At 43.8% G+C, this 13,709-nt stretch overlaps 1 protein-coding gene across 1 annotated transcript; it reads left to right on the top strand.

Moving 5' to 3' along the window:
• Positions 1-255: 255 nt before the first annotated feature.
• LOC148047147 (vomeronasal type-2 receptor 26-like) lies at positions 256-8,612 on the top strand. Its single transcript, XM_087707957.1, has 3 exons — positions 256-525; positions 5,325-5,451; positions 7,702-8,612. The coding sequence occupies exons 1-3, from the start codon at positions 256-258 to the stop codon at positions 8,610-8,612; spliced, it is 1,308 nt and encodes a 435-aa protein (XP_087564083.1).
• The last annotated feature ends 5,097 nt before the right edge of the window (positions 8,613-13,709 follow it).

The following is a 13,709-nucleotide window of genomic DNA, read 5'->3' as shown; positions in this document are numbered from 1 at the left end:
CCTTGTATACAGAAGTCTTGTATATAAACCACTGTTTGTAAGACGAACCTCTGTGTCCTGTATTTTGCTTCTGGGTTGTCTCGAAATAGTAGTCACGCAGTGTACACTGTGACATAATATTTTTAGGAAAGTTTTAATTTTCACATAAGAACTCTTGATACCAGGTTAAGTAGAATATTGAATAGTGTTTCAGTAAAATGTTCTTTTGGTTCATTTTCTAATACATGCAGGGGACAATACACAAAATACTGGAAAATGCTCTCCTTCCTTTCTGCTGTCCACCAGTTCAACCATGATTCTAGGAGTCTCTTACTTAACATCACTCTAGGTTATAATATCTATGAAAACTATTTCAGTGAGCAAATTACTTTGGATGCTCTTCTGGACGTGCTTTCAGATGGAGAGGCCAATGTTCCCAACTACAGATGTGGGAAGCAGAAAACCACACTCGCCGTTCTCGAAGGGGCCAACGCGGACCTCTCCATCCTCGTTTCAAACATGTTGAGCACCTACAAAGTCCCACAGGTATTTCTTTATATATTTATCTAGACTCTTTTCAGTCGGGTTTCAGGCCTGGTTACAGCACGGAAACTGCTTTGGTCGCGCTGATCGATGATCTCTGGCGGGCCAGGGATAGGGGTCACCCCTCTATCCCTGTGCTTCTTGACCTCTCAGCGGCCTTCGATACCATCGACCATGGTATCCTTCTGCGACGGTTGCGAGAGGTGGGGGTGGGAGGCACCGTTTTGCGGTGGTTCTCCTCCTACCTCTCGGACAGGTCGCAGTCGGTGTTGGTCGGAGGGCAGAGATCGACCCCAAGGCCCCTCAAGTATGGGGTGCCGCAGGGTTCGGTCCTGTCCCCCCTCCTATTTAACATCTACATGAAGCCGCTGGGTGAGATCATACGCCAGCACGGGATTAAGTATCACCAATATGCAGACGATACGCAGCTGTATCTGTCTGCCCCGTGCCAACTCAGCGAAGCTGTAGAAGTGATGTGCCAGTGCCTGGAGGCTGTTAGAGTCTAGATGGGAGCAAACAAGTTGGCACTCAATCCAGACAAGACCGAGTGGCTTCTTATGTTCCCTCCCAAAGATTGTCCAACTGTTCCATCTCTCAGGCTGGGGGGCGAAATTATACGCCCCTCAGAGAGGGTTCGCAATTTGGGAGTCCTCCTGGACCCACAGCTGACTCTAGAACACCATCTGTCGGCTGTGACCAGGGGGACCTTTGCCCAGGTTCGCCTGGTGCACCAATTGCAACACTACCTGGATCGGGAGGCCCTTCAGACAGTCACTCACGCCCTTGTGACCTCAAGACTGGATTATTGTAATGCGCTCTACATGGGGCTGCCCTTGAAGAGTGTTTGAAGACTCCAATTAGTCCAGAATGCAGCCGCACGAGCAATTGTGGGTGCACCAAGGTACACCCACGTTACACCTATCCTCCGTGAGCTGCACTGGCTACCTATTAGTCTCCGAATCCGGTTCAAGGTGCTGGTCGCTACCTATAAAGCCCTACATGGCATCGGACCTGGGTACCTGAGAGACCGCCTCCTGCCGATTACCTCTCTCAGACCAATTAGATCGCACAGGTTGGGTCTCCTCCGGATTCCATCTGCCAGCCAATGTCGGCTGGCGACTCCCCGGGGGAGAGCCTTCTCTGTTGCAGCTCCGGCCCTCTGGAACGAGCTCCCTGTTGAGATCTGGATCCTTACTACCCTCCCGGCCTTCCGCAAAGCCACCAAGTCCTGGCTGTTCCAGCAGGCTGGGGGGAGCTGAGAAGCATCTACCTCCATAGAAATTGTGAATGTTGGTTTTGTATTTAATATGTTGTCTTTGTCTTGTTCCCCCCTTTCCCTTGTCTTTTGTGAGCCGCCCGGAGTCTTCCGGGAGTGGGCGGCATACAATAAATAAATAAATAAATAAATAAATAAATAAATAAATAAATAAATAAATAAATAAATAAATAATTTGCTGAGAGGATAACACAGCCATAGAATTTTAAATTCAAGAGCAGCGTTTTATCATGGATATTGGAGATGAGTGATTAGTATTTCCAAAGGCAAGACAAGAAACAATGGAGAGAAGCAAAATAGAACTAAGGAGAAATTTCCCGACAGTTAAAACAATTAATCCATGGAACAATATGCCTCCAGAAATTGTGAATGCTCCAAAACTGGAAGTTTTAAAGAAAAGTTTAAACAACATTATCTGTCTGAAATGGTATACGGCAGGAGTCGACAATCTTAAACACTCAAAGAACCACAAAGGTCCTAACCCGAAGCCCTCCATTTGATTCCGGAGTCAACCGGAAGTCTGGTTTCCCCACCTTAGAATCTCCTCCTAGGGCAGCGCCTTTTTTCCTCTACCTGTCCTAATCGAAAGCCCTTTCAACTGTGGAGCTGAGCAGAAAACCCACCCCTTGCCATAGTGTCTCTCCTGGCACGGTCTGCTTTCTCCACTCCCCCCAAATCGGAAGCTCCTCTCAAAATTCAGCTGATGACTGGAGACAGCAGAGGGTTGAAAGAGCCACATGTGGCTCCAGAGCCATGGGTTGCTGACTCCTGGTATAGGGTTTCCTGCCTGAGCAGGGGGTTGGACAAGAAGACCAAGGTCCCTTCCAACTCTCTTATTCTGTTAAAGGGAGAAAAGACAGTAGACATCTTCATCTGTCTATGAAGATTCTCAGTCTTCCAAGTCATGGTTGTCCCAATGGTGCTTTTTCAAAGGGCAACTGGACTTTGTTTCTCCTTAAAGATATTTTGTTTCTCATCCAAGAAGCTTCTTCAGGCTGAGAGACAAAACAGAGAAGCAAACCATCTTTAAGGAAAAACAAAGTCCAATTGCCTTTGAAAAAGCACCTTTGAGATCTTCCCTTTGGCTATGGTCCCAAACCAGATATGAGGACTCTTCTGACGCCTTGGACCAGCAAAATGGTGCACTTAGGGAGCAAGTGGAAAGAAAAGCCATACCTGAGCAGAGAAGTAAAGTCTCCATCAAAGGATCTTTATTTCAGAAGTGTTCGGTGGGAAGAGAATTGCTATTTGGGGGCTAATATGGGTCACTTAATAAATTTGTCTTTCTTTTTCAGATCAGTTACAGTTTTGTTTCCCCAATTCTGAGGGATAAAACTCAGTTTCCTTTCTTAAGGTTTAAGGTTTAAGGTTTATTGGGATTTATATGCCGCCCTTTTCCCTGAGGGGACTCAGGGCGGCTTACAACCACAGGACTCAGGGCGGCTTACAACCACAGGATTGGTTCTATCCAATGCTCCCCGCTGAAGGGATCCAGTACCCAGGGATGGTCAAACTGCTCCTCCATTTCAGGTGGACCTTGGTTGGCCTGATGGCTCCAGACACGGACCAGGGGGAGAGGTTCATGAGGACAATGACTTCCATGCTGATCAAGAATGGCATTTGTCCAGTTTTGTCTCAAGTGTTTTCCATAAAAATCAGAAACCTGGTGTTGAATTTGGAACCATTTGCCAAGTGGAGTCAAGTGAACATTTTTCTTTATGGTACAGAGATTAGTTCATTCCAAATAGGAATCTTCATTGTGCATGGAATCCTTAAAAATCTTAAGCAACCTGTTTCAGGAAAAGTCTGGATCATGGCAGCCTGCTGGGATCTCACTTGGGATTTCATAGAAAGTAGCATCTCTACCTTCCAAAACATTTGTGGCTTTTTTTCTTTTCTTGTGCAGACAAATCAAAGGGTGGCCTTTGATGCTTTCAAGCAATTTCACTCCTCCATGAAACACTTTGTAGAGAAATCCTTTACGTGTTCCTCCATCAAGGATGTCTTGTCTGTGAAGGTCTGGAGAAGGTGCAGGGAAAAAGAAGAACTGGAGCTACTTCCACAGGGAGAGATGCAGCGAATCCTGTCTCTTGACAGTTTTTTCACTTACAACATAATCTGGGCTGTGGGCCTGGCCTTGCATTCAGCCTATTTCTCCAAATCCAAGTGGCCAGTGAGAAACAGTGGTGAGAACCTGGGAGGTCCAAGGCTGAAGGCTTGGCAGGTATTTTCAGGGGTGGGCTTCAAAAATTTTAACAGGGTGCCCGGTTGCTGGGTGGGCGTGGTCATGATGGTCGTGGCCTAGTTGGCATCCTGCACCATGGCAGGGGGACATTTATGCCCTCCCTGGGTTCTGGAGGCTTTCTTTGAGCCTCCAGGAGGGCGAAAATGGCCTCCCCAGTCTCCGTAGGCCCTCTGGAGGCCTTCCTGAACTTCCAGTAGGTGGGAAGGTAACAGTGTTCCATGCGCCTTCGGCATTTAGTCATGCCACATGACCATGGAAACATCTTCAGACAGTGGTGGCTCTTTAGCTTTGAAACAGATGAGCACATATGTGCTAGTCGTTCCTGACTAGCACATATGTGCAAGAGGAACCTTTATCTTTACCTTAAGCAGAAAATTAATAGCTGTTATGGTTTAAATATTTACAGCTTCTGCCTTGAAAGAGTAAATAAATCTAGAACCTGGGCTTTGTGTAGAGAAATATTCAGTTCACCCATAAGGCAAATCTTATCATAGGACTTCTGGTTTCCTTTCCAAATATACCCCATTTCTCTTCCTTTCCAGTTTCATGCTTTCCTTCAAAAACCCCAGTTTTATAATCACTCCATTGATGGGGTTTATTTTGATGAGAATGGAGACCCAGCTGTTGACTTGGACATTGTGAACTGGATAGTTTACACCAACAAGTCCGTCACCAGGATTCAATCTGGGCATCTAGAAAGACAGGGAATCCAGGGTTCCAAACTGGTAATCAACCAGAACAAGATTGCTCAGATGGAAAAGATGAACAAGGTGAAGAAACCTCTTTATTTCATGCTTTCCGTTATTCTCTTAATGGGGTTGATAGTGGCTCAAAGGACTTCCGATTTCACTTCAGAAAGTTTGTCTTTTTCTTGACCTTTCCTTGAAGAAGTCAATATCTAAACTACTCAAATTCTGAAACTTGTGTGTGTTCTCATCTTTAAATGGGAGCAGGGATGAAATGCTACTGGTTTGGGCCGGTTCGCCTAAAGTAAAAAATGCTTTTAAAAGCTTTAAAAAAAAGTTTCAACAATTATTTGTGCAACAATCAGCTGTACCGCACAATCCATGGAACTTTTTTTTTAGCATTTTAGTACCTATTTGCCCGAACCGATAGTAAAAAAATTCAAAAACAAAATTTTGTAGGGAAAATTTCACCACTCGATGCGTGGATAGGTTAGCGAGATGCCTGCAAGTTATTCTTTAGATGAGGTTATCGATCCTTCCCTACTTTTCTTAAAATAAATTCATTTTTCTGGATGTTCTTCTTATCCTTCCTCAGCCCCTGCCTCCTTCAAGGTGTGTGGAAAGCTGCCATCCAGGATTCAGGAAGGTAGCTCAGGAAGGGAGGCCCATCTGCTGCTATGATTGTATTCCTTGTGCAGAAGGAACCATCTCCACCCAGGAAGGTGGGTGACATTGGGGACCTCAGATTTTCTTTCATATAATTTTAAAGGTATCATTTCAGGATGTATGCTGTTGCAAGTAACGCTGCCGTTTGCAACTGACTGAGTGTAATTTTGTCAATACCGATAATATTCAAGTTGTGCTCCAGTTGTTTTGGGATTGCTCCCAAGACGCTGATTACTATTGGTACCGTCTTTACTTTATTTTGCCACAGTTGTGCTTTTATTTGCAGGGCTTTATATTTTGTGGTTTTCTCCCATTTTGTTATGGCCTTCCAGTGGCCAGCAGAGCTGGCAGCAGAGTCATACAGTGAGACGGTTGGGGAGGAACATGGGGCAGACTTGGGGGTTGAGGAAAGTTCAGAGGAGGGCTCTGCATCAGAGGCAGAGAGAGAGTTAGACAGCAGTGAGGCAGAAGAACAGCTGGAGCCAGTTCCCAGTGCGCACTTGTGCAGAGCTTCCAGAAGACAAGAACAACCAAGAAAGCAAAATCAGCTTAAGAGTAAAGCCATACCTTGGTGGTGATTGGCCACTCCCATAGGAAACAAAAGAGGAACAAAGGGGGAGTGGGCTTTTGCAGGAAACAATTCATTCATTCGGTCTGGAAAGTTGTTTGTGATTGTAAGAGACTCTGTGCCAAGTTTTGTTTTGTCTGTATTTGGAAACTAGTTATCTGGCAACACTTCAAACGAGATAAGATCCGTGTGTATAAGCATTCCTCGGAAAAACTGTTTGCTAATATCTTGCTGACTGTGAATGAAAGGAATTCACAGTCATGTAAATAAAAGAGGTTTTGTTGGGACCAAGATTTTGCTTCTTGGTTTCTAAGGAAGCCTGCGTCAGAACATGTTTCCCTTCTTCTGTTCTACTGTACTGCAACATCTGTCATCCAAACCTTTTGTCTTTCTTACCAACAATTGTTAAGTCTGGGTTATGTGGCAGTTGGTTATCTGTTTGAATTCTAAACTCCCAGAGCACTTTAGCTTCTTCATTTTATATTTCTACTTTCTCTATGTTACGATCTCACCAATTCTTGCTTGCAGACAAATGGCATTTCTTGCAGATCTTCCAATGCATCATTGTTGCTATTTTGTCATACTATTATTGGTAGTCAGTGTGGGTGATCCTCTTGCAGCAGCTAACTAGGAGGTCCATTGTTTCATAAGCTTCTTTAGAGTGGCATCATTTGCTGTCTGTTGCGATCTTCACAACAATTCTGGTTTTGAATGCATTTGTTTTTTAAGGCTTAGTTTTATGCAGCAAAAATTAGCTCCTCTGACTCTTCAAATGCCCTGCTCGTAACCATTGCCAGATCTTGCTGGTATTCTCTCTCTCTCTCTCTCTCTCTCTCTCTCTCTCTCTCTCTCTCTCTCTCTCTCTCTCTCTCTTTCTCTCTCTCTCTCTCTTTGTCTCTCTCTCTGTCTCTTTCCCCCCTTGCTGGCCATGTCTCTTTTCTGCTCTTCATTTGTAGGCCAGTTTGGTCTTTCAAATTACATAGTAATGTGTACTAGTGTCAGTACATCTTCATCATTCTTCAGATAATCTTCCAAATGCCCTTTTTTTCTTCAACCATCTTATATGACATTCCATGCCCTTTATAAGTAGAGCCCATCAATATTGCTGCGTGGATGAAGGGCATGATTCATTGTCATTATTTTGGGGTCTTCCAATTGTTGGGGAGAAAATTTGGTCTGGTTCCAAGTCAGGAGAAAGGTACTGGAAATAAAATGGAGGCTGACTGGAAAGAAGGACTCTATTTATTGATGAGCAGAACTAACAACAGCATGTAGTTCTGGGACAGCTGACAAATTGGTTTGATGAGTAAATGGATTTTTATAAGGTTCTGAGATGCTGCAGGGGATTGTGCAATTAAGTGAACCTTATGCCTTTTGCTATTCTAAAGGTGATGGGTTAATCCTATTATGTCCCAAAAGTCATGTCCTATCTATCAGCTGGAGCTGACAGTGTTTTGTTTGTGACTAGATCTTCCTTAATGGGCACAAAATATCCCTCTCTAAAGACTTCAGGCATCTGCTGGAAGTTGTTTCACTATACAGGATGACTGGGGCTGCTTTCTGCCTTTAAGAACATGTGTCTCTATTTCTCCTTTGGTATTCTGCCTCTAGCACTGAGCATTCCGCATCTTTATTCTTAACTGCTTATATGTCAACATTCAATTCTTATTAATTTTATGCAAATAATAGCTTCAGTAAAAGGTGAAAAAACCAGTGGTAATACTCTTGTTCTTTTCAGATTCAGAAAAATGCACCCCTTGTCCAGAAGATCAACATCCAAATATCAGTCAAAATGACTGCATTCCTAAGATTAAAACCTTCCTAAATTATAAAGACTATTTAGGGATCATGTTAATTTCCATTGCCGTGTTCCTGTCTTTAACCACAGCCATTGTCTTGGGAATCTTCATTAAATTCCTAGACACTCCAATCATCAAAGCCAACAACAGAGATCTCTCCTACATCCTCCTGGTCTCTCTCCTGCTTTCCTTCTTCACTTCCTTCCTCTTCATTGGCCAGCCAAGGAGAGCCACCTGCCTTCTCCGACAGATAACCTTCAGCATCATCTTCTCTGTTGCCATTTCTTCTGTCCTGGCCAAAACCATCACAGTGGTGCTGGTTTTCCTGGCCACCAAGCCAGGGAATAAAGTTCAGAAATGGCTGGGGAAAAGTTTGTCCAACTTTATTATCCTTTCTTGCTCTGGTCTTCAAATTGTCATTTGCAGCAGCTGGCTTGGTACTTCTCCCCCGTTTCCTGAGTCTGATCTACATTCTCAGCCTGGAGAGATCATCCTGCAATGCAATGAAGGATCCGTCACCATGTTTTACTGTGCTCTCGGCTACATGGGCATCCTGGCAGCCATTTGTTTCACGGTGGCTTTTATGGCCAGGAATCTGCCTGGGAACTTCAACGAAGCCAAGCTGATCACCTTCAGCATGCTGGTCTTCTGTAGTGTCTGGATCTCCTTTGTGCCCACCTATCTCAGTACAAAAGGGAAGTACATGGTAGCTGTGCAGGTCACCTCCATTTTGGCCTCCAGTGCTGGCCTGCTGGGCTGCATCTTTATCCCCAAGTGCTACATTATTATTTTGAAGCCAGAGCTCAATACTAAGGAACAACTAATCATGAAAGCTAAAAGAGAAAAGTGATTCTAACGAGTGGTTTTTATATCACAAACAGCAGGAGAACTCTTTCTCTTCCCCTACTTCTTTCCCTTGTCCCCATTCAATGGTTTGGATTTATCAAGACATTCCTCAATTAAAAGAACTTGTTTGCTTTTCTTCCCATCTGAAAGACATCTGATTGTTTATTACTTTTGTTTTCCTAGCCACATGGACATTTTATATTGGTTTTAAATCTTACATCATCCAAGAAGTCCCAACGAGCTGTGGATAGGAAGGATTGAGATATAGGACCATCAATCAAACAAATGCATTTTAATAACAAATTTTATTAAAGGGTATGGCTGGCTTCCATTGCCATTTTGGGCACACAGCTCACTAAAAATCTATATACCAGTAGTGGGATTCAAAAAAATTTACTACCAGTTCTGTGAGCATGGCTTAGTGGGTGTGGTGTGTCTTGGTGGGCATGGCAGGGGAAGGATATTGTAAAATCTCCATTCCCTCCCCACTCCAGGGGAAGGATACTGCAAAATCCCCATTCCCTCCCCACTCCAGGGGAAGAATACTGCAAAATCCCCATTCCCTCCTGATAACCTGGGAGTCAGGAGGCAGAGAATAGGTGGGGGTGAGACCTGTCAGAGGTGGTATTTACGGGTTCTCCGAACTGCTCAAAATTTCTGCTACCAGTTCTCCAAAACTGGTCAAAACCTGCTGAATACCACCTCTGCTCTGTACCCCATGGACAGCAAGAGCTCAGAGAAGATCCATGATTCAGCAGTTTCTCCAATGGGATAGCAATAACAATAGCACTTTGGTTTATATACCACTTTACAGTGCTATACAATCTTCTATAAGCAGTTTACAGAGTCAGCCTATTGCCCCCAACAATCTGGGTCCTCATTTTACCAACATTGGAAGGTGGAAGGCTTAGTCAACCTTGAGCCAGTGAGATTCAAACTGCCAAACTGCTGGCAGTCAGCAGAAGTAGCCTGCAGTACTGCATTGTAACGACTGCACCACCATGGCTCTTTTAAGGATCCAGGTTGGATGCCCAGTATTGTCTATGGAGACCACATTGGGGGGGATTTTGCCCTCCCCAGATTCTGGAGGCTTTCCTCAAGCCTTCAGGAGAGTGAAAACGGCCTCCCCCTGGCTCTGGAGGCCTTCTGGAGGCTGGAAACAGGCCCATTTCTGGACTTCCTGAACTTCCAGGAGTCCTGTTTGTGCTCTCCCCAGGCTCCGGTGGCTTTCCTCAAGCCTCGGGGAGGATGATAACAGTGTCCTCAGAGCTCCAGAGGCCCTCTGGAAGCCAGAAACAGCCCTGTGGGAGGCCCATTTTTGCCCTTCCAGAACCTCCACACAGGCGCTACACTTATCTGGCATGAGACTCCTAGGAAGGCAAGGGCAGGGTGAGAAGGGCCAGACAGTCCTTCTAACTACCAGTTCAGGAAACTAGATGTAAAATTAGCATCCGGTTCGCCCAAACCAGTCCAAACTTTTTTTTTTTTCTTCAACACATTTTATTTATTTCATTTTCATTTTCATTTTATACAATCACTTATATACTGTGCGTAACAAAAAAACAAAAAAAAAGGAAAAAATCCACCATAAAAAAAAAAACCAACATAACACTTCAATCCCCCATACACCCTTTCTTCTCCCCCTCCAACTTTCATTTCTCCCCTCCAGCATTCCCCTCTTCTACTTCCCTTCCCCCTCAGACATCTCCCCCTCCCTCCATCTCACCCTCCTTACATTCCCCTCTCGCTCCCTCTTTACTTCTCCCTCTTCTTTCCCTCTTCTCCTCACTTTGGTGTATCCCTACAATTAATCTATTCAGTTTATTTTTTGGAAAATGAAAGAGAAAAAGAAAAAAAAGAAAAGAAAAACGAGCAGCAGTATACAAGTGAATTCTTATTGTTCTAAGAATTGAAACTGTATTTCCACCCTCCCCCCTCCCCCCTATAATCCCCCCTCCCTAACCCCCTTACGGCTTCCCAGGTCCCATACCCGGCATAGTTCTTTAACAAGCACTGGAGTATAATAAAACCAACTAACTTTAAAGTTAAAAGATAAAAAATAAAGAAAAACAAAAAAAGGGAATAGTAAAAAATAGAAAAGAAAAAGACACACACAAAAAAAGAAAAACAAGAAAGATCAATAAACCCACTACATTAACACAGCTTCCCATTATCTGTAAATCTTAAACAATGTGGCTCATTCCAAATTTCGGTTATTTTACTACTTGCAGGGTTTCAAACTATATTAAAGCCAGGTAAGTTAATCAATTGGGGTTCCCCAACTAAAAGTCTCATTGCTTTATCTATCTATTCAGACCTTTAATTTATCTCTTTTTTATCCAAATATCCAAACCTTTCTATAAAACCATTAAACTCAAGTACTTCTTTCATTTTTCATTTCCAACACCTCCCATTCTGTCCTTACCCACATCCACGTGTAAATTTTTTACCTTCCACCCTGCCTTTACCCATGTCCACATATATATTTTATCCGCGTCCATTGCTCCTCACATATTTACTCCACCTTCCTGGAGACTCTCTGACTAATCTTTCTTAACCTTATATTGAAATAGCAATTCATACAAACATCAGCTTGCATTCTAGCCCCAAGTAGTCTAGTTAAGCTTTCGCTACCCTTCCATCTCCCACGCACCTCCCAACTCCGTTCGTCCCAGACCACAACTCAAGAAGATCGCGATCTCCGCTCTCCTCGCCTAGGAAAATAATTCATGCGCAATTTGAGTTAGAGTTCAAACAAATCTTATATACAATATGTGTCCACAATCAGCAGCGCTTCCTTCAGCCTCCATGTCTCATCATCGATATACAACTTTTCCATTTTATACCAGGCAGAAATCATGAAGTTTTAAAAACATCGCTAAGTCTTTATTCTTTACTCTTCTGCCCTTCCGGAAGAGGAAAGCAACACCCTCCACCTTGTAGCCACGTATCCCGCTGCTTGTCTTCTCCTTCTCCTTGTCTCTCTCCAGGTCCGGATGAATCAGGAAGTCCCGCCTTCAGAGTCTTATAATAAAATTCTCGGGCTTCACAGACAGAATTAATGCGATGTTTTTGATTCTCAAATGTAACTGTAATGCCAGCTGGGACTTCCCATTTGTATGGAATCTGAGAATTTCTGAGTTCTTCAGTTAAGAAAATGTAGTCTCTCCTTGCTCTTAATATTTGAGATGGTATTTCTTTAAAAACAATCAAGTCCTGTCCATCAATTCTCAGCCTCTTGTTGTAAAGCCTCTGTATTATCACATTTCTGGATTCCCTTGTGGTAAAGTATATAATTATGTCCCTCGGAAGCTGTCGCTGTTTTGCTACCCACAAATTCTGGCGGTAAATTTTTTGAATCTGCCAATCAAAGTTAAGTCCCGGACTTCCCACCGAGCGGCTAAGAGCCTCAAAGAAGATCTGTTTCAAATTCTCCTGTTCGTTTTCGCGCAGTCCTCTAACTCTTATTGCAAACGCAGTCTTATTATAATTTATCATGACAAGTTGTTTTTGAGCATTTTCAATTTCCTGTTGTAACGTTTGAATTTTGGATGTCAAATTAGAGTTGGTTTCTTCCAAAAGTTCCAATTTATCCTCCGTTTCAGCAATATAATCTGTCATGACTGTCATTACTCCGATCATATCCTCCTTTGCTTGAGCAATTTTAGCATCAAATTGATCATATAAATCCGATATCAGTTGATTAATTTCCTGTCTGAAATTATTAAGCGTTTTGAGAAGAAATTCTTGTGTTAACAAATCTCCAGTGGAGGGCGTAGGAGGCAAGGGTAGCGACTTCATAGCAATTTTTTGAGATATGTTATTAAGGAAGCGCTTCTGCTTAGATTTGGGAGCCATTCCCAAAAAAATAAAAATAAAAAACAAGCAATCAAGCAAGCCAACAATCAAAGTCTCTGCTCCCCTCAGTTAATCTTTTAACAGTTAATACGGAGAAGCCTTCAGGAGAGTAGAGCTGACTAAGTACGTCACATCAAACACAAAAGCTATAAGATCGCCATCTTGTGACGCAGCTAGAAAAGGGAGCCTTTTACAAAGTTGAAGCTGGTATTTTGGATAATAATAGAAGAAATTCCTCAGGAATGGTCCCCGCCCGGATTAATTTTTAAATAGCTTAGCTTTGTCCTGGGGGGGGGGGGGCAATCTGCCTAGGGCTTCAAAAAAGCAGCTGCGAAGAACTGGCTGGAGTAAAAGCTCAGCTAATGTTGAACCTCTTCTCCATTCACAGCGGGGGGAAAAAGCTGTGAATTACAAAGAGATCCTAACGACTGACCTTCTCCCTGCCCCTTTCTGCCAGAAAGGGGAGATATCTATAGATCTTATAAGATATACAGACCAGAACCCTGAGAGGAGCTCCGTTGAGCTCCCGACGGCGGCAGGCTCCTCCCAAACCAGTCCAAACTGACTGAATCCCACCTCTGTTTATAATCTTCAGAAGGGAGTTCTTGCGAGTGTGAAATGAGATGATCTTTTCTACAACTCTACAACTTTGAGGGCCACATCAGTGCTGTGTTTGACCCTGGGGCGGCAGGATGGGTGTGGCTAGGTGCGCATGGCCTGCCCAACTTCACTTGTGTTGGGAGCACCTGTGGTGGCCCAAGTGCTTTGCCAGTGAAAATAGACTCCTGAGCTTCATTTTTGGCTATAACGATCTCCTGAAACCCACTGTGAGTGTTTCCCGCAGCCCTCACGAACTCCATTTTCAATTGCAATGACCTCTGCAACTCTCTGTCAATGAAAATGGAGCAAGATGCATGCAGCCCTCACAAGCTCCATTTTCGCTGGCAGAGGCATCACAGGCTGGTCCATTGTTTCCAGGCCAGCCCTGTGGGCCAGAACTAACCACCCCATAGGCCCCGAATCTGGCCCCGGGCACCCATGCAATAGATGCTCTGCAGATTCCTCAGCATGATCCTGAATGTGAATCTCAGGATCCCCTTTACCCAAAAGGATCTTCAACAGGGCTCTCAGTTGGCTATCTATAGATGCAATAAGGGAGGAGAAATATTTGTGCTTTTCCACCTTTAGTGCCATGAAATAGGTAGGCATTAACAATGGCTGTCACTTGTGTTCCTTTTTTGTT

The sequence above is a fragment of the Thamnophis sirtalis genome, unplaced genomic scaffold (assembly GCF_051295495.1).
Source record: "Thamnophis sirtalis isolate CommonGarterSnake01/CBP01778 unplaced genomic scaffold, rThaSir2_p1.2 scaffold_3, whole genome shotgun sequence".
Classification (NCBI taxonomy): domain Eukaryota; kingdom Metazoa; phylum Chordata; class Lepidosauria; order Squamata; family Natricidae; genus Thamnophis; species Thamnophis sirtalis.
The sequence above is the reverse complement of the archived record's forward strand: the minus strand, read 5'-3'. Positions and strand labels throughout refer to the sequence as shown.